This window comes from Carassius gibelio, chromosome A2 (genome assembly GCF_023724105.1).
Source record: "Carassius gibelio isolate Cgi1373 ecotype wild population from Czech Republic chromosome A2, carGib1.2-hapl.c, whole genome shotgun sequence".
Lineage (NCBI taxonomy): Eukaryota > Metazoa > Chordata > Actinopteri > Cypriniformes > Cyprinidae > Carassius > Carassius gibelio.
In genome coordinates, this window is record NC_068372.1 from 20,129,370 (window position 1) to 20,155,300 (window position 25,931).

A 25,931-nucleotide genomic window follows, 5' to 3' on the forward strand; every position below is an offset into this window, starting at 1 on the left:
TTGCAAAAATGGACAAATCAGTCTCAAAATAATCATATGAGCAGTGGTAAAACATTTTAAAAATGAAAGCAGTCACCAATAAATAAAACAATGATTTAATAGATTATATCTCCATTTCAAAAGCCTTATTGTACACAAATGATTGTAATTGTCCCAACATATAAGAGCAGCTCTACCTGACCTGCTTCAGTACAGTTTGTGTCTGGCAGAGGGCCAGAGGAGCCCCACTTGAAACTCAAACACCATCAGCTCACATAACCTCTTACAAGCAAGCCCCAGTCTCACACTGACAGCATGCACATAAAAAAAAAAAAAAAAAGCGGTGACAAAAAAATAAAAATAAGGACAGGCTCAATACGAATCTCTAGTTTTCTTTTAAAAATCAAATATATAGCATATTTCTACCTGTAACACAAGCATAAACTTGGTGCAGATAAAAAATAGCAAAAGTGATGGAGGAAAAATTAAATAAAAAAGACCTCAGAGATGTTTCCCTGAAATCCCAGCCTTCAGCAAACCTGAAAAGTCCAAAAATGCAAGAAGACATTGCCACTGGTATTGGTGAGCAAGTGCAAAGAATGTGTATCTGTATGTGCGCAAACACAAATGTTGAATATGAGTGGACCGAAACAGCCATCAACGGCGATACACCCCAAATGCAACAAAACTAAAGAAGATGGTGATGCCCACGAGTGAGGCGGTGGCAGGTGCAGTGAAGAACTGCCGGTACTGGATCTGGAAGTACCAGAGCACAGACAGCATAAACACAAACAGAGGCACCATGAGGCTGCCCACATTGAGCGCCACATGAACCTGGTCAGCAGCCCGTGCCCCGGCAGGCATGGCCCGAGTGGCATTCTGTGAGATGTGGCAGTGCAGAACACTGTTGTCGGACAGGTTGAGGGAAGCCAACGTCTGAGCATCGTCCTGAAGGAGCTGACCCTGGTAAATCAGACGTACCTGGTGCTCCTGTCCAGCAAAGTAAGTCCTGAAAATATAATCAAACACATAGATGTTACATTCACAGAAATACAAACACCTATACATTCTGCTTTACTTGTTTAAGCTTATAAAAAATTAAGACATTTTTAGGAGACGTAGTTGCTTTGCAGCCTGAAATGAAGATAAACAAAGTTTTTGTTTTATCCAGCTTTTTACTCAGTGCAATTTAAGTGCATACCTAATTGAAATATAAAAAAAAAAAAACAGAACAGAACACATTTTTTTTTTGAAAAAGGATCATGTCCTTGTGTCAGTATTTTGTCGAACAACCTTTTGCTTTAACTACATCCTTTAGTCTGTTGGGATATGTCTTGGTCTCTACTAACCGCACTTCTAGACTTGGCAATATTTGCCAACTCTTCTTTGCAGAACTGCTCAAGTTCAGTTCAGTTTGATGGAGACTGTTTGTGGACTGAAGTATTTACATCATTCCACAGATTTTCAGTGGGGTTCTCAAGTCTGAGCTCTGACTAGGCCATGCAAGGACATTCACCTTTTTTCCTTCAACCACTGTGTGGTCAGTTTTGCTGTGTGCAGGGTTTCTGCAGATATGTTCAATTTTTAAAAGGTAGTTCGACCTGTATTCTGCTACGGTGATTCTCTCTGATGGTAGCTGCCAAGATGGAGAGAAAATAAAATATTCAGTCTGATTGTAAACAGTTATTTAGTTTTAGGCAAGATATTTTAGCATTAATGTGACCAAAAATATTTAAGACCAATTGAATCTGAATTTAAGACATTTTAAGACTTTTTAATGCCTTTTATTAGGAAAAAATTATTTAAGACATTTTAAGGACCCCGTGTGTGCTTTAGGTCATTGTCACACTGGAAGGTAAAACTTTTCCCATTGACAAATTTATGGCAGAGGGCAGCAGATTTTCTTTAAGAATTGGACAGTATTTTGCCCCATCCATTTTCCCTTCTATCCTGACAAACATCCCTATAACAGGACATCATCACCTCCGTGTTTTAATGTAGGAATGCTGTTATTTGGATAGTAAATAAATTTTAGCCTCATCTGCCTCAGAATCTTCAAGATGCGTTTTGGCAAAGCTCAGTCATGACTGCATATTGCCTGTCTTGAGGAGCGGCTTTTATCTTGCAGCCCTCAAATACAAGCCACATTTGTGGAGAATTTGTTATATTGTTGTCACATGCGCACAATGACCACTCTTTGTCATAAATTCCTACAATTGCTTCAGAGTTGCTGTAGGCCTCTTGGTAACCTCTCTGATTACTCCTGGCTCATTTATCTGGTGTGGAGTGATTTCCTGATCCATGGAGGGTCTGTGTTGTACCAAATACCTTTCACTTCTTAATAAGAGACTTCACGGCGCTTTTACGCATTGACAGAGCCTTTTAATTTTTTTATCTATCACCTGACTTGTGCCTGTCCACAACTTTATCCTGAGATCTTTTGACAGTGCCTTGACATCCATAGTTGATTGTTTGCTTCAGTTGAACGCCTAAGGACTGAAATGCTCCAGGGAAGCTCTTTTCATGCGGAGCTAATCAAAATGAATACAGCTGATCACAGTTGAAAGTCAAATGGCTTTGTGGGCCGTTAGGGCCTTTCGCACCGCTTTAGTTCCAGAACTAAAGGTACAGTATTAAAGTACTGGGACGATTTTGCACAGACTATTTCCCAGTACCATTAAAAGGGTTGCATTTGCTCTGACAGTGTGTACTAGGATGTGACAGAAGCCGGTCGACAGCAATGTAATTGGTGCGTGGCATTCAACAACGTTAACAAAGAAGAAAAATGTTAACAACAGGAGGATGGAGGATGCTGTGATCGGAGCTGTATTTTGTTGTTACAAGTCATTTTTAGGAGGGGGTGATCCTTTCCCACTTAGTGATTTTTTTCCACCCTGACATGTTGGTGTTACTTCTTTCACTTGGATTTTATACAGTAGAGTAAATACAGGTGGATAAAACAAAAACTGCATCAGTCTTCATTTTCTGACTGCGAAGCAACTAATTGTGATCGTTTTAAAAGGCAGTGATTCATTTCTATACCCACTGTGTGTGTGTGTGTGTGATATATATATATATATATATATATATATATATATATATATATATATATATATATATATATATATATATATATACACACACACACACACATATATATATATATATACATAATCAAAAATAATTGCTTGTAGATTCTGATTTCAAGGGGTGTTAAATTTGAACAGTAGAACGAGTTTATACATTAAATGCTTACTATAAGCACAGTTCAATTCACAATTAATGTAAACATTGTTGTAATAAGATTTAGTGTGTAGCTCCAGATAAAATTCAATAAAAAAGCGAAAGAAAAAAAAAGCCAACTCATAGCCTTCAGCAATCCAAAAAAATGTTCAGGAACAAATAATACATTCAGGTTCACACCATGCAAAAATGCAGGCACAAATGAAATTCTGTCCTCTAAAAAATGCAGTGTTGATGAATTTTAATGCAACATTTTTGGGGAGTTTGGTGGAAAAAAAAGTGTTCAGCGAAATAGTGTTTTAAATGCTATCATTAATAAAAATAAAAAATACACGCATCCAAAAAAGTCTTGACCAGGTGCAAGATCAAAGGATGAATAAAAACATTGAAAAAGGATCTGCACACTGTTATGCTCCCTTTATTTCAAGAAGTTAAAACCAGCAGTGTTTCAGTCAAAGACCTTTGACAGAAACATGAATTAAAGTTAACTTCTTAATTCAAGCCCTTAGGGGAAAGAGTTTTAAGTGTGTAAATATTGTTAGCTTCCCTTTTTTTTTTTATAAGATATTAACAAATTATGCTAACTTGTATGTGGGTCTCTTTGAAAAGAAATTCATATTTAATGGTCTAAAGAAACTTTACCTTTTTTTTTTTAAATATTGTAATTTGGTGAAGTTATATTGATGATATTTTTGTTATTGTCAGGTACTGAAAATCAATTGCTACAATTCCAGTTCTCTTAACACTTATGATGAACACTTACACTTTACAGTGAATTATAATGATTCATGTGTTACCTTTTTAGACATTCGTATTATTAGGAATGGCAATAAAATAATCACAGATCTTTATAGAAAACCCACTGACCGTAACACACTTTTGCATGGACCGAGCTACCATCCTACAACTTTGAAATGTAGCTTGCCCATTAGTCAATTTAACCAGATACGTCGAATTTGTAGTACTGAACAGTCATATATACAACAAAGTACTGATCTGGTTAACAGATTTAGGGAGCGAGGTTACAATGAAGATTGGATACAGTCTGCAGTTAGGAGATTTGGAAATGATAGTCAAGAGACCTCTCTAAATAAAAACGCATTAAAATCAGAAAATAAATCCATTGTATGTACTGTTCAATACTCTCCTATTTGTTCAGATTTAAAAAATATCATAAATAAACACTGGTATATCTTAAAATCTGATCCTCCCCTTAGTGAGATCTTTGAAAAAACCCAAAGTTTTGTGTATAAACACTCTGCTAATATACGTGATCATCTTGTAAGAGCTGATGTTAGTTTACCTGAATGACCGACTCATTTTTTATATATCCCTTTGGGTAATTATTGTTGTTGTCTTTGTGCCCAGAGTAATTTCACTATAAAAACAAATGTCTTCTAATCCTCATTCAGGAAGGGAATTTAAAATTAAGGGTGTCATCACTTGTACTACTAAAAATGTTATTTATATGATAAAATGTCCATGCGGGTTGGCGTGTATATGAAAGAGACAATGTGCTTTAAAAACTATGATTGCAAAACACTGAAGTAGTATATGCACAAATTATAAAAAAAAAAATAACAGCAGCACTACATTTTAATTCAAAAAGGCATAATCTTTCCACACTTAGGTATATTGGAATTGAACGTGTTAAAGTGCCTAAGATAGGTGGCGATGTCAACAATATCTTATTAAAAAGAGAAGCTAACTAGATTTACACACTTAATACTATTTCCCCTAAGGGCTTGAATTTAGAACTTGACTTTAATTCATGTTTCTTATTGATTTATTTTGTATTTAAGAGCGATGTTTTTTTTTATATGGTCTCGTTTTGTACTTGTATTTTATATTGTTAAGCATTGATCAATTCTAGAATTCTAGACTTGAAAAGCAATTAAAAAAAGATGGGGTGTGCTGGTTTTAACTTCTTAAAATAAAGGGAGCATAACAGTGTGCAGATCCTTTTTCAATTTTTTTAAATGAAATTTTTAGCAGAGATTGTAGGTATTCTGTAAAGCTGCTCAGAAAAGTTTAAATTCCATTCATAACAGAACAAAATAACGTCTTCCCAATGAATAACTTCCCAAAACTAAAAACTCTTCGATCTGACCTATCACCTAGCAAAAGAGTGCATTCACCTATACTGCAAACATGATATGGACTCCCAAATACTCAATTCCTCATATTTCCACTAGACACTTTGAAGTACACTTCTGCCTGATTTTAATAGACTGGTACTACTTGTAAGAATGGATAATTGTGTCTCACAAGGCTTAAGGATGTCTCTTTTTGGTTCACTCTTCTGACTAAAAGCATAGTGCTACACACTGCATAGGAAGAAGTAGTGGGGTTGGAACAAAAGGTCTCTGGCCGGTAACTGTGTGTGGGCTGCTGCAGCAGACATTTTCTTGGAAGAAGCCTTCTTTTGGATAGCCAAGGATATAATCAATATGCAAAAATTGAATAAACAAGAAAAATGTCCTCTGAAGAGCTGAATGGTCACTGTACAACTGCCATCTTGTTATAGGCATGAAAACAGAAGCAGCACGACAACAGTTTAAAATTAATTTGAGAATGCCTGTTAAATTATTTACTTTAATTGAATTGAGGAAGCAAACAAGACATGCAATATTGAACACAATTTTTGATTAAATTTACATAAAAGTTAAAGTTTTCTGGCTAATTCAAAAAAATAAAAACTACCATATTTCCATCGTTGTGCTGAAATTTATATGCTGCCTTGAGCATCTTAAAGGGTTAGTTTACCCAAAAATGAAAATTAGCTCATAAATGAATCACCCTCAAGGCTTCCTAGGTGTATATGACTTTCTTCTTTTAGACGAATCCAGTCGGAGTCAAAGATTTCAAAACCCTTTGATCTTTCGAGCGGTTTAATGTCACCCAGCGGGTGTTGCAGTGCATCAGTCCAAAAGAAGTTAAAGAGCCACACAGATGGGAAATAAAAAAATTACCTGTATTACAGTGTATGATGTAGCTATCCATCTGTGTAAACAATGTGCAAAGTAATTAAACCAAAAAGTACACGATTTATAAAGGTATTGGCTTTTAAAGTAAGGAGTCGACTGAATCGCTGAAACGAGTCGTTATAGATTTCAAATCTTTTGCCCATCTCTATGTACGTCACTAGGAACACTTTGCATAATAATCTCCGCCCACCGTCTTGGGAGAAACGAAACTCTGACCTGCCCCCCCCCCACACACAGACGCTCTGTTTGGTGTGAGCGCATCATGTCGAGGAGACGGTGTGTTTTATTTTCACTGCCAAAGAATGAAGATCAGAAGAACCAATGGCTAAAATTCATTTTTACCACAGTACCAGAGCAGTACAACAAATCCCTTTTGTTGTGTTCACAACATTTCACTGATGACTGCTTTTCTAATCTCGGTGAGTACAAGGCGGGATTTTCAAAGCGTTTGGCCATAAAAGAGGGTTCATTACCAACTTTATTTAGAACAACGAGCATCTCCGAATCACAACGCGAAGTATGATTATGAAGTTATGTGTCTGTTTTCTCCCGAGCGTCTTATCAGTATGTGTGCTGTCTGCAGCCTGTCTGCGCTGATCTTCATTTACAAACACGTCATTAAAATGAAGTGTAACTCCGTGAATACTCAACGAAGAGACATGAGAGAGATATCTATAGAAAGCTTGACATGTCTACTTTAAAACTAAACAAGTGCTGCCGAAAACAGATATTCTGTGATAAAGTAATCCATATGAAAACAACGCGATGTCTGCTTTTCATGTCTCCCTTCGTTAAATCTACTGTGACCACGCCCCCGCACTGAACGCGCTATTCAGATTCAAACTGAAGCGCGCGGCTTGAATACGCCCACACAGAAGAAAAAGCAGCGAGAATGTTCAAGTTTTTTATTTTACTGTTTGCTTCGCGGTGAGAGGAGTAAGAGATAATTCACCCCAAACAGATGCTAACGCATAGTTTACCGTGGAGGTGTGTGCGGAACAACCAATCAAAACTGACTATGTCAGTTGACCAATCAGAACACAGTATGCTACCGAAAGGTGGGGTTTAAGGAAACTGAATCTTTTGAACAGCTTCACGCGAACCGTTTGGGGATCTCTGAGAATTGAGGTAATTTTAAAATGATATTTTGACAAAATGGCAATGTTTTTTAACCTTGGATGGATTTAAACCTAATGTACAGGACTTATAAACAGTGATAGGAAGCTTTGAATTTTCATCTTACTGGCTCTTTAAATAAAAAGTGCCCATCCATAAAAACAGCCCTCGGGGGTTAACAAAGGACTTCTGTAGCGAATCGATGCATTTTTGTAAGAAAAATATCCCTTCAAAACGTAATAATCACTTAAATGTAACTTGCGCCAACAGTTGTACATGGCAGCAGCTCCGGGCGGATGAGGTATGAGGTCAGTGTTGCGCATGCGCCGGTGAGTCTCATGAAAACCAACGTTTTCTGTAAAGATAACAGGCTTGTACTGACAGAAAAGGAGTTTTTATTTGCAAAGGCTAGCACCGGTATTGTCAGGTGCTTGAGCTCTTGAATTTACATTTAAAGGGGAATACATGAAATTATGCATTTTGGCCAAAAAAAAAAAAAAAAAAAAAAAAAAGTAAAGTACTTTGAGTTAAAACTTCACATACACACTCTGGGGATATCAAAGACTTATTTTACATCTTGTAAAAAGGGGCATAATAGGTCCCCTCTAAATGATTATTACATTTCAAATATGATTATTTCCTTACAAAAATGCATTGATTCAACTTTGTCACCCCCCAGAGCTGTGTGAGACACTTTTTATTAAGGATGGATGCTTTTTATTTAACTTCTTTTGGACTGAAGCACTGCAACACCCACTGAGTCGCATTAAACAGCTTGAAAGATCAAAGACAGTTTTTAAAATAACTCTGACTGGAAGAAAAGAGTCATATACATCTAGGATGACTTGAGAGCGAGTAGTTTATGGGCTAATTTTAATTTTTGGGTGAACTAACCCTTATATATATATAAAATGTATATGTTTTTTTTTGTTTTTTTTTATGGTCAGTTTTCAGTTGCTTACCGTTTAACGTAACCAATGGTGTCTTGAGGATTCACCTGTGCTGTCCTCTCTGTATCATTCAAGAACTTCAGCCTGAGCACCATGTTTCTTTGGGTGTCATTCAGTGCATCTTCGGCCAAAGGCTGTGTGGCACTTGGGGCGCTGGCTGGAGGTTGACTTGAGGGACCCGCTGATTCTCGATGTCTCAACCCATCCCTCCCAATACCTGCTTCTTCTAGGAGGCCTCCCTCTCCTTCCCCAGCCCTACTACCATCCGAGGATTGTCCCACTGCTCCCGCTTCTGTTCCAGGCTCACTCTTATTGTTCTCCCTGATGCTGCCAGGTGACGACGAGTCTGTGTTACCAGGGGGGAGTGACTCCTGGCTGTCAGTCTCTGTGGAGGGGGAGGTCCCTTGGCTGGGCGAGAGGAGGTGTTCAGGGGGTACAACAGTGTGAGTGGAGGCCCAGGCCAGAACCAGGACGAGCACCAGGAACACCACTCCAAAGAGCAGGGTGACCTCATCACCCACCCCCTCTATTAGAGCCATCCTGGTCTGCAGGGTCCTGGACTAAGGCAACTTCAGACTAGGCACCTACAGCATATATTCACAATTACTGATGACATTCCAGCCAGTTCATTATACAGGGTCTGCATTATGCATCAGTACAGTGCTAACCATATTTATTTACTTTTTAAGGAAAAACTTCAATAATTTATATTCACTACAAAAAAAAAAAAAAAAAAAATCCAAAGTCTCTATTTGGTAACAGAACCTTAGTGGACAGAAAGCACTAAAACTTCCTGTTTCCTATAAAAATAACCATAAAAAAATCATACAGGGCAAACATTGCTCTTATTTAAATAATAGCCTTTCAGCATCCTAATAGCTTTAAAATATAACCCAAATATTTTACATTTACTAAGATTTAGCCCCTCACACTCAAATTGTCTGCTACAGACAATATAAATATATTGTGAATTAAGCTTGAGCTACAGTGGAAGCTTTAAGAATTTGTATCACAACATTTTTTAATTAATTTATTTTTTTAAACAAACTGTGTTATTCTAATATTCAATAAGACTTTTTTCCCCATATAACCATAACATAAAAAAAAATCCATCAAGAGGAATCTTTAAAATGTAAAAAAAAAAAAAAAAAAAAAAAATTCAATGTGGTTCAAATTTGAGCCAATGATCACAGGTTGGTTCAGTTGCAGGGGCAAAAGGGAGATAATTATAAGGGCAAGACACCACAGGTGAATAACATACAAAGGCTAAATAACATATAATCATACTTCTCCAGTTGATTAATCACATAAAGACATCTCTGTTGTATTACTTGTTTTCTGAAATGTTATGCTTGAATATGTAAATGATGCATTATCCAATCAAAATGCACCAAAATGCACACATTTCCAGAAATCTGAACATTGTATTAAGCCAAGTTTAAAATTATTCTTGTATTTTGTTGACATATTACAGTTGAAGGTTTTTACAGAAGAGAATTTGGATATCCTTTATTACAGCTCAAATTACAAAAGTGTCTAGTTTCAGCAGACGGGAAAAAAAGTTCCTCGTGTTATTAGTAAGCAGCTAGTATTACATAAATCAGGCAAATCATATACAAACAAACTCCTCTGTAAAAACCTTTAGAATGCACAAGGAAATAACACTTTAGGGTGTGCAAGTACTACTGTAGTAAACATTTCTGGCTCAGTGCATGAGAAAAAAAAATATTGCGAAAACAGCTTTTAAAGATGTATATTGTAAATGAAACCTTAGAGAGTAAAAACACACACTTTGTATTTGTATATTACTTTGAAATCGTATTTTAGATGTTTTCTTTCTACTAGTCATAAGACTAGTCTAGTGAAGACTTGACTAAAGCCAAATATCGCAAATTTGTAAAAAAAATTAACAAGCATATTAAAATAATAATAATAATAATAATAATTAAATAACTTGTTTTTGGCTGTAGTGTCTTGCTTTAAAAAATGAAAGCATATAATATAACCACATCTGGATTATTTTAGGGCAATAAATTGGTCTATAAATTTGATGTTTTTCCACAGCGTGACTGTTAAAGAAAATAGCCTCTGTGTACAATCCTTTAAACTGTTACAAGCATAAGCCGCAACCTTTGAACAGAGAAGCAGTGAAGTGGTCCCTCAGTTAACCTGACATTTCCACTCTTTAGATGTGGACATCAGCATGTTTCAGGTCACATCTCATACTGATGACAGCTGCTTTCATTACGCATGCTGTCCACTCCACAGTATTTCACAAGAGCAAAGATGGTAGAATATGTTCCTCAGAATGAGATCCAAATCTCTATTGCTTTCTTTCAAGCATGAAACAAAAGAGGCAGAACTTCTGTTAGGCAGAACATTGTCTTCACTTTCACATCATTTTACTCCATACAGTGAAAGTGAAGAGAAGCTTCTCCTCTTCTGCTCCACAGAAATAGTGACACGGGTTTGACACAACACGAGGGTCAATACATCAGGACATACTTTTCATAACTGTCTATATACAGTTTTAAAAGTAAAACCTTTTTTAAAAGCGTCATTTAAATACAAAGGTATGATCGTACACATGAACGACAGCTGAATTTACGCGTCTAATCATGAATTGTAATGAAAGGTAAGAGAACGAAGAGTAAACGAAAAAAACTGATCTCAACAGTCACGTAACCAATACAATCACAAAAAAAGTTTGACTTTTTTTTTGTTTTTTTGTTTTTTTACCAAAAAAATTGATAATTCTAATCTCTTCTAAATCAATGAGTTTCGGTCTGATACGCATCAGGTGTGTGTGTTTATTAGTCAAAATCTGTCCCTGAAGGTAAAGGCAGGTCAGCGCTCGCACACCGCTACGCCACGAAACAAGCTCGAGAGCAGCTAACACGAGCTCAACACAGCCGTTTCCTTTATCTAAGCCTCGGCTGAATGTGTCCTCGAAATTAGTGGAATTAAAACTTCTTACAAACATCTCCGAGGCTCCGAAAACCGTTGACTTACCGTTGACATATCACATCGTATGATGGTCCATGATTCTCACCGTTTAACGTATGAGCTTCCTTATCCCTGGCAGGAGAGAACGACGCCACAATAACGAACGCTACTTCCGGTTAAAAAATCTACCTTCAAAATACTGGTTTGACTGAAATCCTTTTAGACAACTAATTATTTAGTCAAAATTAAACCATTTTTTTCCCTCGATATTATTAATCACGGATAACTTTCTGTTATTCTGGAAATAGAAAGTACTTAAAGGTATAGTTCAACCCATAATAAAAAAATAAAAAAACTGTCGGAATTTACTCACTTTTTCTTCAGTGGAACATAAAATATATTTTAATGAATTTCTTAATTGTCATCAAAACTGTTTTGTTACCAACATTATTTAAAATATATTTTCTTTTGTTCTTCAGAAGAAAGCCAGTAAAACAGATCTGGAACGACATGAGGGGGAGTGAAGGTGAACGGTTTCTTTAAGAAAATTCGAACACTTTAGCTGTCAACGCAGCAGTGCCAAAATGCACACGCGCTGCTCTTTTAGTGAATACGTGGTGCATGTATTTTGCAACTAGATCATCTGATGTTGCTTTAACTGTCTGTCCTTCACACACAGATGCTGATGTGACAAACCCAGAGCTGCCAATCGCACCTGTTCAGACTGTGATGAACGGCTGAATCCATTAAGTCTGACAGGCCAGCAGATCACCGCATAATCCCTTTGAAGTCGATCATCACGATTTACATATTCAGCTTGATGAGGATTTATGCTCAAATGAGACATATTGTTAACAAACTACCATTTACAGTAACTGAAATGAAGCTGAAATAAAATAATGTTAATAAAATTTTATTATTAATAATAATTAAGATTAGATTACTAAAATATCTTCCTTTCTGTTCCACGGAAAGTTAAACAGAAATGGAACACTAAGATAACTTAATTGAATCTGAAATAAACTATTGATAGTAATGAAAATTACTAATAATACTAATAATAATTTATATAGATTACAATGCAACTCAATGATGAGCAAAATAGTTCATAAACTCAAATTATATGAAAATAAAGTATAAATCAGGGTACCTCAAGTTTATGACTTTTTTCAATGATGTTTATAAAATATTTCTTGTACCATTTAAGACTTTTTATGGCTTTAAGTTGGATACAATTAAATGTAAGACTTTTTAAAGCGTGAGTCCCTGAATATAAGGCAATTCAAAATGTTAATAAATACTATAATATCATATACATAACACTCAAATAACGGTGGATATCGGTTGCAGCTTGACATAAGGATAGAGTGTACTGTAAGGATATCTTCCTGGCTTGAAAAAATCAATTCAAGACAAACTAGACTTTCTGCTTTCTCATTTTTAATATTTTTATATAGACATTTTAATATGTATATATAAACAAACATTTCGATCCATTTCCCCACCTGCTACCTGACACAGACATTCACTCACACGGTCTACTTACATTCACTTCCCATAATAAATTATCTTTCCCTCTAAAGAAAGAGCAAAGCAAATGCATACAGAGAAAGTGGTATGTGGTTGACTCGCACAAAATACATCTTCCATATTAATATCTGATTTTAGGTTCTAAATTCTGTTCACATCAAGCTTCTCGAATCATGTGAATGTAAGCAAGGCCTTGATATAACATATCTTCTTGGATTTATTTGAAATGAACTATGTACTTATTAAAATAAACTATGATAATATTTAAATATCACACTAGATTGTTGCCTGTCACTGTGACAAAAATGAATATGATAAATCCAACTGGATTTTAATGAATTAATTTCTTTTTAAGGAGGAAATTAAAATTGTTCATTTCTTTTAAACACAGCTACATTTACTTGTCTTTTCATGAAAGACTTTCATTAAGCTTTTTGTTTAGAATTTGTCTAAAGATTACAGTGAGGACATATTCATACTCTAAAGGCACAATCTAAAAATGCAACATCCTCCACATAGGAAAGAGATGAAAACATTATTTAATAACTATCCTGCAGTCAACTTTGTGCATTGCTTTTCCCCTCACATGACTCCAAAGCGGTTAATCATTTTGAGAAAATAAAATCCTTAAACACATCCCATTCCTGCATATAATAATTCTTATACATTCCAACGTTTTCTGTTCTGCAACGCCATACAGTTCACATCATAAGACTTTTAATCAACATCCCCACTTATGTCTTAACATATATGTCCATATTTATTCCCAAACCCTCAGGTTTAAAATCAAAGTCGTGGTGGCAGCATCTGAAACAGAAATAGCTGTGGCTCATCACCAGACCCCCGCACACTTGTGTCCACAACCATAAAACTAAAACAAATACTTGCCCCAAAAGACAAACTTAGCTCCTGCTCCCAAATTTGCACCTAAACACACCAAAATAACAGTGAGGACACAAAAGAGGATGTGGGAACACTATCAAAAGCTAAAATAAAATGCTGAGGAGCATATAATAATAAAACACTTGCTCTTTTCACCCCCAAATATACCAAAAAAAACACGTACTCTGAACAAAAGATAACATTTCAGAAGTGCTGCTGATTTTTTTGTGATGTCAATATACTGTTCACCGAGTCTGAAATGGCCCTTGTTTATTTGCTGAGGGAAGTCATATTTGTTTGATGGCGCTGAATAAGCTGTATCATCCAGACACAGTTAGACTACATATATTATTTAGAACTTTGCCCAAAGAAGATGTGTAATTAAAGAATAACAGTAACACCCATCCAGATTCCTTGTGTCAGCTGAAGTTTTGTTCTGAAAACAAGAACTGTTCACATCCTGTGTACAAACGCGCATACAGACGCTCACATACACACAGATACATACGTACACCAAGTCTTTCTGAAAACAACACACACTCTTGAAAGTGTGGGTGATGCACATGCTCTCTGAAGCTCACAAACACACGTCATCCTTTTATGTCGTCATAAAGGAACCTCCAGCAGCTTTTTGTGTAGGTACTGCTTCACTTCCTCTATCCCGTTCAACTTCTCCAACTCCAAATAGGGCAACTGCAAGTAAAATTCAAGTACATTTTCATAGATATATAAATATTTTGTAATCTATTTTTTTTCTTTTGTAAATTCATTATTTTTGAACATTTTACTATAATTTACTGCTACCTTAATTATATAAAGATTTAACTGTATTTAGCAGGTTTATTTGATCAAAATACTGTAGTGCGATATTTATATAAATTTAAACAGTAATGTATTGTGATGCAAAGTTGAATTTTCAGCATCGTTACTTATTACATCAAAGTTGAAAACTTTTATGAACTTTTTTCATAATTCTTTGATCATGAATCAAATTAATATATTATATATATATATATATATATATATATTTTTTTTTTTTTTCATTAGAAATTTTTTTACTGTCTCTTTTTGGTCAATTTGTTTCCTTGCTTAATAAAAGTATTAATTTCAGAGAGAAAAAATATTATTACTTTATATTCCTCATGCAAACTGAGTTTTTCAAAATTACAGTTTTAACCTGTTAAATGTCACCCGCTACGTTGACTATACTATATTACAATCAAATTTAATCTAATCTTGACAAACTATATATCGTTGGAAAGGTCTAAGACTCCCAAATATATATTATACCAATATTTTTTGTTAAGAATTATGTAGGAAAAGTAATAGATCAATTTATGACAAGAGTGCACCCTCAAAAATCTACATTACAAAAGGATTTTTGACCTTTGTTTAAAAAAAAGACTTCCTCGTTGCCTTTTTCTCTATCACATTTTAGAAATCATCAGAAGTTATATATCACTTGAAAACACAAAATCTCAAAATTCATCCTTCAAAACCCATTTTAAAATCAGACATTGCATTACCATGTAAATGATACATCAAAATCATATTACAAAATGTTTTCAGTCATGAATTATAAAAATTTATGTTTGTATCATCCACATTCAAGTCTATCTTCAAAAACGTGAGTGACAGTTAACAGGTTAATATGTACATATACATTGACTGTTACTACTGATTTTAGTATACTGTACAGCTTTATTTTTTAAAGAAAAATAGCTGCAATTAGATTAAGTTTGATTACAGATTTGTAATATTACCTGTATAAAAATGATTAAATGCAACATAAAACATTATATTCTGCTATCAAAAATGAAGTCAGATAGCAAATATTGGTGGGTATCTACTATTTAAAATAAACTAGACATCACATATGATATCTTAAGACAGCAAGAAATTAAAAAGTGAATAAATCAAATATATTGCAGAGTGTTCACCTGTAGTATGATGTAGCCCAGTAACTGCAGGTGACGGTCTCTCATTGCCCTGGATCCAACCAGCACGTCAGAATTATGGCAGTAATGCCATTTATCATTCACAGACATAATTACCCTGCATGTGAGGAAGGTCAGAAAGAGTGGGTTAATTAAAGATTAAGAGCAAGACATTCAAGCCTAGATGGCATATATATTTGACTGAATGAATGACTGACCTCTTCACCTGTTCTCCTGTGGTCCGGTCAGCTTCAGTTTTGTCTGGGTTGTGAAGCTGCAGTGGAGAAGCGGCTACAACATCACTCTCGCCTCCCTCTGGGAATGAAACAGCTTCGTAAAATGTAGTGATCTCACAGTCTGGCCCCGGGTTGCCTTCTGTCGCAGCACCTCCCTCATCCTCCAGGATTTTTCCAATGGAGAACTGGAACAGGGAGTCTTGCGTGGCAACCCCCCCTGGAATGGAGGGTCCCGTCTGAGTCAGGCAGTCTGAGGGGCTACTGAGAGTGGAGCTGTCCTGGCTCTCCAGAGAGTGTTCCTTGGCTAGAGTCGAGTAATAATCTGAAGTGGTGTAATATGGGTTGTAGTCTAGCGAGACCGTTCCATTAGGGCCGACCCTCTGAGATCCGCCTGCCACCGCTGCAGCTGCTGAGGGACGCATATGAGCGGAGAGGAAGGCAGACTCCTCTCCTGTTCTCTTGTCGGCCCCTTCCTCCAGTGACGGGGCAAAGGGAGAGAACTTCTGGAAGTCAGTAGTGAGGGCTGCGACAGAGCCAGTCCCCTCTGGAGATTTGAGATTCAGTACGACACACGCGGTTGAGCCTGCTGCTAATGATGCTGAAGCTGTGCCTGTTCTGATGGGGAGGACGCGGCCCGTGCTGTCGATCCACAGCAGGAAATCTGCCAGAAGACAAAGCACGACATTCATTTCTTTTGTTTCAAGTAGATGTGTTTTATGGAGTATTATAGTTTCACAAAGCTAAAGTCAGACCATTCCGTTTCTTCTTTCAAATATCAAAGTACGCAATTCAATTTAGTTTAAAAACTGTGGTCACACTTTATTTTAGGGTCAAATTCTCACTATTAACTAACCATTAACTATGATCCTCAATTAACCCCTTATTAGCTGCTTATTAATAGTTTATAAGTTAGTTGTTAAGTTTAGGGTATTGGGTAGGGTTATGGATGTCATGCATTATATGTACTTTATAAGCAGTAATAAACAGCCAATATGTTAATAATAGACATGCTAATAAGCAAGTAGTTATTAGTGTGAATTGGACCCTATACTAAAGTGTACAAAACTGTTAATGTTGAATGGGTGGATCATGATTGAAATACAGTGGTTGCTTCTAATTTTAAATGAAAGAGCACTAGCATAGCTGTTTTGGGGTTTGTTTTAAAATTTCAGTTTAGTTTATGTTATTCTACCTATTTTAATTTCACAAAGAAATGTGGAGCATTTTGTCCATCCAATAATAATAATAGAAGGACAACTTTTCATTTAGAAGTTGACTTAAATATCATTTTGCTTATTAATAAAAAAATTGTTTTGCATTGTACAATCATTATCGTCAATTGTATCAAGTTTAGTGAATCATTACATTTCCAACTGCAAGAGAATACACATGATTTTAACACCAAAATTACTACTACTAATACTAATAATAATAAATACAAATTTAATAAGAATGTTAAATTTCATGCATGCAATAGCCACGGCCAATATTTGGTATTTTTTGCAATGATCATCATCGGCCATTCAATTTGTCGGAAGTGGAATTGTGATTTATTTTTTGGGCTTTAGTTTACTTTGAAACTTTATGATTTATTTCTAATTATTTTTGTAAACTTTATGTAAAATAACCTTTATTGCAGAAATTATGCATGTTTACACAACAATCTTTACAATAAAAAGAGCGATATCATATTGACCTATTTCAGCTTTATATCAGTCATCCAAAAACCAAAATCAGGCGACCTCTACACAAATAGCTGGACTACAACAAGAAAATGACCTGTGTAATATCCTGGTGCGAGAACTTCATCTTGTTTGTAGCCGTGCTCACCAACAAGCTGCCGGAGTGCCTCTGCAACCAGACCTTTATAACTGCAACACAAACACTCCGAGCTCACGGTTACCTGGACTAACTGATGACACACGTCTTCTGGGTTTCAGGATACAGGAAGATTTTGAAACTCACTTACCTGTATTTGCGGTTCACCTCGTCTGCAGTTAAAGCGTGGTCAAACATGAGCACTTTGTGGGTCTCCTGGAGGCGGGGTCCAGTGTAGTCCCTGTATTCCAGCTCTACGGCTGCATCCAGTAGTGAAAGGTAGCGACGTACAATCAGGGCATACGGGCTGTCTACAAACAAGAGACAGAGCAGGTGTGACAGGAAACACTTCAACATTGTCACAAAAAAGTTTTTAAATGCTGTTATTTTGAGCTTTCTATTCAACAAAGAATCTGGAAAAAAGTATCCCGATTTTTACAAAAATATTAAGCAGCTCAACTGTTTTCAACACTGATTATAATTTAAAAAAAAAGGTTTCCTGAGCACCAAATCAGTTTGTTAGAATGGTTCCTGAAGGGTCATGTGACTGAAGACTGGAGTAATGGCTGATGCAAATTCAGGAATAAATTTTTTTTTTCATACAAGTTCATTTTAATTGTAATAACATCTCACAATTGTGCTGTTTTTAATGAATCTCTAATCAAATGAATGCAGACTTGGTGAGCATAATAGACTTAACTTAAAGACTTAAAAAATAAATAACTTACCGACCCCAAACTTAAACGTTTGTATAAAAAAGCCTATTGTAAAAACCAATTGACTTCTAAAATGATTTTCATGAAAATGAACCACAATTCTTAGCTGATCATTTGTAAAGCACACATCATGTCAGTATTTTTTCTACTGGATTTAATAATATGAAATATGACCTATACATTTCTTCATTTTGTTTTGCAATTCTGTTTGGTGGGTCTCTGTATGAGTGGACTGTAAAATATTGCTACTGTAAAAAAAGTATACTTTTAGAGAATTGCACTGATTATCATGTAAAGAAAAAATAAATCCACCAGCAGAGGTCACTATTGCTATCTGTCCCCCGTTAAGTGTTTGCATGAGTGTGACCAGGATATTCTCAGTTTCATTAAACATTAAAAAATAAAAACACGAAGCCTTAACCCATCTGAGCAAATAAGGATTTTTAAAGGCTGACTATTTTATCTTTTCAAGAGATGAGCACTAGTCTTCTTAGCACTCCACAAACAAGCATTCAGTAAACTCACTGGTGACATTACTGATGAACGACGGAGAGAAGACACGGTGAAGAACAACCCCGGGGAAATGACCCAGCTGGAACAAAGACATGAGGATGTTTACAGTGGCCAGCGGAGAGCTCAGGGCCTTTAGTTCGAGCACCATCTCCAGCTTGGAGAAAAACTGAGCTTCATTAGCCGGCCGATAACTCATACGACTGAACGGGAAAACAAGTTTCTGGATCACCTAGACAAAGGAAATATGCAAAGGGGAAAAGATACATACAACACATTGCTCATTTGATTTTATCAGCATTATATAATATGGAAAATGTAAATTAGTTTGTATTTTACTCCGATTCTTTCCTATAGAAACAACTCTTTGTATTGAAATTGGATACGTCGTCTAACCTTGCTGTCCAAGTATTCACCCTTCTTGACCAAGAAGTCAGCGATGGTGTCTAGTAAGCGCGTCTCTCTGAGACGATGGCGAGCGATGTATTTGGCGATGAGGGCCATGGTGTAAGGCGTAATGCCATCAACCTTTTTAGGCAGCTCTTCTAAAAAGATAAAAAAGGGTTTACAGGTAGCCTCATTATTCATCCCCCATTCAGTTCTTGGCAACAGTAAATTTTGCCATTTAAAAAACTTTAGTACAAAGAAATAGCAAAAAAGAAAAATAATACATTGTATATCAAGTGGTCAGATTTATGCATAATAATTTCTGTTTGTTTATCAGAAGCCTATCATTTAGCAAATTTTGCACATTTTCACAGAAAAAAATTTATTTTACATTAAAAAATATATTCAAATATAAACATTTCTATAGTAATATTTCACATTACTGCTTTAACTGTATTTTTAATTAAATGCAGCCTTGGCGTGCATAAGAAACTACTTTCAAAAACACTTAAAAAAGGTCTTGGCTTTTGAAAGGTAGTGAGAGACTCGAAACTGAGACTTGTGTCACAAGCCTGACTCTCTAACCATTAGGCCACTACTGCCCCCCAAATGAGTCACTAACTCACCTGCAAGGCTGCTCACAAACTTCTCCTGTCTGTTCTGGTAGAAGAGGTGAGAGCTGAAGATAAGCTCCAGGCTCTTGTTGCTAGCCTCCCTAGCACAAGCTGACAGCATCTCATCCAGCAGAGCCATCTCATGGTCCCTGACGCTGCTAACGCTGGCCAGCGTGTGCTTCACCAGCCGCAGGATCTTCCGGTTCACCACCAGCTGCTCAGGAGAGACTCCATCTGCCGCCCGCAGCGCTCTCCATTTAGTGCGGTAGTAGGAGAGCAGGAGGAAGAGCGTCTGAGGGTGGCGCTCCCGCTCAATGTTCTTCTCTAGCCCTGCGAGACATGATTCAATCAAGGGATGCTGGCTGGATGGATGTAGCTTCATGCTGCTGCTGAAAACCATGGAGATGTCCTTTTGGTTAAACTGGGACAGCCGAGCCTGGGACTCTTCCTCCAGAACCTGCACGATCTGAGAGTCACTGGGCAGCCCTGAGTGAGATGGAGAACACACAGGATCAATACAACGATACATGTTTTTATATTCAAATATTATGTCAAGAAACTATAGACTGTAACTGGGTCATTGACATGACATATCAAGCAGTGTCAAGAGTGTCACATGCTAAACAAGTATTTCAAACAACAATCTCAAATAAAATAAAATAAAATATATATATATATTGTAAAAATATGTTTTTATTATTTATTTAATAGTTTTTATACTTTTTAAATATGCTAAATATTTTTCATTCCGGAAAAAAGCCATTTCAAGCTAATTTTTTATGTTATTTAATTTTTGTTTTCATAATTTAAAAAAGAAAAAAATTCTTAGTTATTTGGACTTTGCTTTAATAACTTTTTAAACTCAAGCTGGTACAGAAAACATTTTGTGTTTTCAATAAACAACTTTTTTTTTCCTTAATAAATATTTAATTTCTCTCTCTCTCTCTGGTCCTGCGACTTATAGTCAGGTGCGACTTATTTATCAAAATTAATTTGACATGAACCGAGAGAAATGAACCAAGAGAAAACATTACCGTCTACAGCCGCAAAGAGGGCGCTCTATAACGCTCAGTGCTCCTGTAGTCTAAACTGAGTAGGGTAGAGCGCCTTCTCGCGGCTGTAGACGGTAATGTTTTCTCTTGGTTCTTGGTTCTAAATAAATGCGACTTATATATGTTTTTTTCCTCATCATGACGTTTTTTTTGACAGATGCAACTTATACTCAGGTGCGATTTATAGTCCGAAAAATACGTGTGTGTATATATATATATATATATATATATATATATATATATATATATATATATATATATATATATATATAGAAATGTCATGTCAGAAATGTCAGACTTTCTCTTTTTCTATTCTTTAAACAAATTATTATTTGAAATATTATTAATAAATTATTTATGAATATTTTCTAGCACGTAATTTCAATGTCAATGTCATTTGCTTAATTAACAATCTAAAAACAGTGCAAAAAGTACCATACCATGTTATCTAACTACAGTACATTCACTACGGACTCACCAAGAGCAGCAACAGCATAAAGGCAGTTAACAATGCTGAAGTTGTCGAACTTGGAGCAGTCATTGACAATGGCATCACACAGCATCTGAAAATCCTGATTATCCAGAATCTGACGTATGGCGTTCTCCCCCGAACCTCCTCCGGAGGACGCAGGCAAGACTCCATCACCTGCTCCTCCACCGCCCCCTGCTCCGCTCCCACCCGCCTGACCTCCGGCCTGCTGCAGCACCAGGAGCTGACCAATCTTCTGAAGGGCAATGGGGTAATGATTGTGCGAGATCTTCCCTGGATTCTGGGTGACCCAGCGCAGAACTTCATCCACGGTGCGTGAGCGATCGATCAGCCGCTTCATAGTGAAGAAAGTGTCGTAGCTCATCTTCTCGTGGATGAAGTTCCAGGTCTTCTTCTTGCTGTGGTGTAAATGCGCATGGGGCTGGTAGTGTGGAGGGGGGAGGTGGGTGACTTGAGGGTGCGTGTGGAAGTGCTGGTGGGTTTGGTAGTGGGGCCGGTGGGTGTCTAGACGGGCTTGATAAACGGCTGGGTAGCTCTGAGGCTGATGGACATGAGGGTGATGAGGCGGGAGCGGATGATGGTGGCTCTCCAGCATGGGTGGCCCTCCTCCTATTAGGCCGATGCGGCGACCTGGCTTCCCCCCACCACCGCTGTACATACGTGTGCTGTACATACTAGTGAGAGCACCTAGACTCAGTAGGCGAGAAGGCTGGTGGGGCAAGGAGAATCTCCTGCAGGTTAAGAGGCCAAAGACAGGCAGCCCCAGCATGGTATATAGGGTGATCCAACAGTGAAGTTCAAAAGAACACCCCTACAAACAGAAACACATCTTTTAGGGAGTATACTTTATAGTACATATGATTTAATCAGTCTTTCTCCAACAGTGTTCAGTGCTAAACCACAGAGATGCATCATTATGGTTCAACACTTATAGAACCTCATCTCCACACTGATGAATCAGACAGGAGGTGCTCCAGAAATAGACGGTAACTTCAGAATCGTCAGGCTGATGTGCCCTTTCCATCAGTGGCTGAGCGGAGGAGAGGATATCCCGTCCTCACATCTGAATCAGACCTCCTTTATGAAGTAGGATGGTTTTCATACGCAATAATACAATTATACTGATTCTAAGGCTGATCCAGATATAAAACAGCTATCCAGACAAGGACGTACACTAAAGTTTGTGGTCAGTAAAGTTTTTTGCATTTTCATTCAACAACAATGCATTAAATATATCAAAAGTGACTGTAAAGGCTTTTATATTGAAATTATATTTCTAATACATGCTGCTATTTTAAACTTTTGTATTCATTAAAGAATCCTGAATAATGAAGCATGGTTTCTTAAAAAAAAAAAAATATATATATATATATATATATATATATATATATATTAAGCAGCACAACTGTCTTCAACATTGATAATAATACAAAATATTTTGTGAGCACTAAATCAGCATATTAGTATGATTTCTGGAGGATCGTGTGACACTGTAGACCTTCACTAGTATGATGCTGAAAATTCAGCTTTGTCATCACAGAAATAGAAACATACTACAGTTATTTTAAATTGTCTTGGAATATAGACATATAAACAACATATAGCTACTAAAATGGAGCTTACCACAAAAATATTGAGCAGCACAACAACTTTCAACATTGATACCAAGCAGAAATAGTTCAGCAAATTAGAATCATTTGAATAATTAAAATAATTTCAGTTTTTCCATACAATCAACTCAATTGGTGATCACAGTTGTCAAGCATGATTTTCACTGATAACAATTTTTTAGCTCATAAAAAGCTTTTGTATATCTGAAGACTTGGGATGCAGTCATATTAACTACTTTAATGATGTTTTTTGTCCTCGTTCCACAGAACGAAGTCATTCTGGTTTGGAATTACATGAGGGTGAGTAAATGATGACAGAAGTTTCATTTAAGGTGATTGTTCCTTTAACAGTTAAAGGTCCAGCGTTCTCTTCAACACTCTTAATAGTTTCATTGTACCTGTACAGTGACAGTAAAAAGCTTAAAATGTCTTAGAAATGTACCACTATAAAACAGACTAGACATAAAATGACTTTCCTAGTCCTCGTGTGCTAATGTCTTGTACAGCAGGCTTACATGTTTATCTCAGAGGATGGTTCATGGATGGATGTGCAGGGTCAGGAGGATGAGCTCGCACGCAGGTATTGCTGGCATTGGCAAGATTATAGTTTCGAGTCGACGGCTAACTGTGCTGCACAGCTGCGTGGATTAACAAACGGATCTTTAATAAAGGCTTTAACAGGGCTGACATGTTGTAAAAGCAGAATTTATGGAGCATCTGCTGAGGGCCCGGAAGAGGAGCAGAGCTGAGCACTGCTAACGAACTGCTAACTTCACACCGATGATTTGGCAGTAACGTTATCTGCGAGCTGAAGCTGCGGCTGTTCTGCTCCGCGTCACGAAACGGCGACAGTTTTATTACAATATGGCTAGTATAATGCGTGAATGTGGTGCGATCATGGCTTGATCCACATGCACGGCTCTTGCCCAGCAGCTAAAGTCAGTGTTATCAGCACAGGTGACAGTAAAGCTGCCTGATCTGAGCTGTTTCTTTTTATGATCTCGATGCAGACTCATGCACGAGACCCATCTCCTGTCGCCGCGGAGGACTCGTCTGTCAGGGTCTGAACCTCGCGGTGCACAGCCTTCCGTTACACTCCCCTTGCACTCCGCCAGTGGTCGTCCGCCGCCCCGGTGATCGCCATGTTTCCGGAAGTCAACAGAGGCAGTCCGGAAACACGTGTTTGTCAGAAGTTGAGATTTTTTTTTTCCTGTCATATATATATTGCAAATTTAATAAATTGCAAATTTGTGATTTTATAACAAAATAATGTTAAATTATTGTATTTATTATACAGAACAAATTATACAGTAATTATACAGATTCCCATATTTTAATACACAATTAAAGTCTTTATAGCTTTTTCTATCTATCTATCTATCTATCTATCTATCTATCTATCTATCTATCTATCTATCTATCTATCTATCTATCTATCTATCTATCTATCTGTCTGTCTGTCTGTCTATCTGTCTGTCTGTCTGTCTGTCTGTCTATCCATGATTATTGATTGGTGAAAATAATTTATAAGAACTGCAAGAATCAACAAACCTGATTCCAAAAAAGTTGGGACACTGTACTAATTGTGAGTAATTAGTTGTGAGATCCGGGTACTGAAATGGCCAGCTTGCAGTCCAGATCTTTCACCCATAGAAAACATTTGGCGCATCATTTGGTGAGGTTGTTCTTTGCAGAGACAAAGTTTTATTGACAGCTTGTGATTGTCGATCACAACAGACAAGTACATTTTACATTTTTGGTATAAACTCCCCTATGCACCTAACTTAACCCTTATGCGTTGTTGGGGACGTTTTCGTTCACTAGGGGGTAAAGTTTAGTCTTATTATTTAGGCCACAACTTTCTCTGTGTTTCAGCAAATGGAATGATTTTTGGTGACAAATCTTATTTTTCAAATGCTTTGAAATTTTTCAAAAACTCAACAGCACACTGTGGGCAAATTAACTACCCTTTTGTGATGTTCATGGATGAAAACATCCACTAAATTAAACCGCTCCAAAAATGTATCAGATAAATATATATTTATCTGATACATTTTTGGAGCGGCTCATTTGCTCATTTGTTGTTCGTGGCTGTTTTTGCCCCATTGACTTCCATTAAAAGGACATTTTTTTGATTTCAAAGCCATGACACCATAAAATCATGAATTCTTGATTGTTGGGGTTTTTCCATGTTGGGAAGAGGTACAATTTTTAATTTTCATCACTAGGTGGCACCATTAACCTTTAAGATGGGCCTGTGCAAAAAAAGCTTAGTTTCTGGCTTGTATATGGAGTTATATGGAGTATAACAGCAAATTATAGTGTGTGTGTGTGTGTGTGAAAGAGAGAGAGAGAGAGTGTGAGAGAGAGAGACCTTTGCACACTTACCTTGATGTATCTGAAAAAATCTAAATAAGCACCTCAGCTCTCAGAACTACATGGAGTAAACAATAAAAAAAAGAAGTGCGTTTAAGCACATGCTGCCTTTTGAGGGTGAAAAGTACAGACCATAAGAAAAACAAGTGGATTTAAAAACTTGCATGCCAAACTTCTGGGCCCATATTCATAAAGAATCTTAATGCAAAAAGTAGCTCCTAGTGACAAAATTCTAAGAAAATTCTTAGAAATGTGGGTGTTTACTCTTAAAATTAAAGAAAAAATCCTAGTACAGAAAAAAGTAATTCAGAAAGCATCTTAACCCTTAAAAGAGGTCTTAAGGTCAAATTTGTTAGGAGCACAGACGAGGACTTAAGAGTTTTAAGAGGCTTAAGAGTTTCTTTAGCAGAGTAGAAAATGGCAGAAAGACGAAGAGGCAGAAGAAATGTGTTGCAGACAGTGGATGACAGTGAGTTAATAAGATGCTTTAGATTAGATCGTGTAGGGATCATGTTTGTGACTGATCTTATTAGAGACGTGCTAATATCTCTG

The 25,931-nt window shown here is 36.7% G+C and overlaps 2 protein-coding genes across 3 annotated transcripts; both read right to left on the reverse strand.

Annotated features, from left to right (window-relative positions):
- Positions 1-79: 79 nt before the first annotated feature.
- LOC128030551 (transmembrane and ubiquitin-like domain-containing protein 1) lies at positions 80-11,417 on the reverse strand. Of its 2 annotated transcripts, none has more exons than XM_052618273.1 (3): positions 11,288-11,417; positions 8,288-8,859; positions 80-988 (listed from the first exon to the last, which is right to left on the reverse strand). In XM_052618273.1, the coding sequence occupies exons 2-3, from the start codon at positions 8,812-8,814 to the stop codon at positions 637-639; spliced, it is 879 nt and encodes a 292-aa protein (XP_052474233.1). In that variant the 5' UTR covers positions 8,815-8,859; positions 11,288-11,417; the 3' UTR covers positions 80-636. The 2 variants fall into 2 exon arrangements, with proteins under 2 accessions (XP_052474233.1, XP_052474240.1); XM_052618280.1 differs by having other exon boundaries at positions 11,328-11,363.
- A 1,227-nt stretch (positions 11,418-12,644) lies between these two features.
- On the reverse strand, positions 12,645-24,210 carry LOC128030564 (uncharacterized). The gene is made up of 10 exons (XM_052618293.1): positions 23,519-24,210; positions 21,382-22,204; positions 19,864-20,337; positions 19,247-19,395; positions 18,866-19,082; positions 17,776-17,935; positions 17,586-17,677; positions 15,789-16,467; positions 15,574-15,688; positions 12,645-14,326 (listed from the first exon to the last, which is right to left on the reverse strand). Exons 2-10 carry the CDS (start codon positions 22,160-22,162, stop codon positions 14,240-14,242), a joined length of 2,754 nt encoding a protein of 917 aa, XP_052474253.1. The 5' UTR covers positions 22,163-22,204; positions 23,519-24,210; the 3' UTR covers positions 12,645-14,239.
- Between the last annotated feature and the right edge of the window lie 1,721 nt (positions 24,211-25,931).

What these genes read in the sequence shown, in the direction of transcription:
- LOC128030564 (XM_052618293.1), bottom strand. Translation starts at nt 22,162, where the DNA reads ATGCTGGGGCTGCCTGTCTTTGGCCTCTTAACCTGCAGGAGATTCTCC. An exon ending in GTTTGTGAGCAGCCTTGCAG is followed by an intron (nt 19,396 to 19,863) that starts GTGAGTTAGTGA and finishes TTATCTTTTTAG; the next exon opens with AAGAGCTGCCTAAAAAGGTT. An exon ending in CGCACCAGGATATTACACAG is followed by an intron (nt 16,468 to 17,585) that starts GTCATTTTCTTG and finishes GTCTTCTGGCAG; the next exon opens with ATTTCCTGCTGTGGATCGAC.
- LOC128030551 (XM_052618273.1), bottom strand. Translation starts at nt 8,814, where the DNA reads ATGGCTCTAATAGAGGGGGTGGGTGATGAGGTCACCCTGCTCTTTGGA. An exon ending in ACCATTGGTTACGTTAAACG is followed by an intron (nt 989 to 8,287) that starts GTAAGCAACTGA and finishes TTATATTTTCAG; the next exon opens with GACTTACTTTGCTGGACAGG.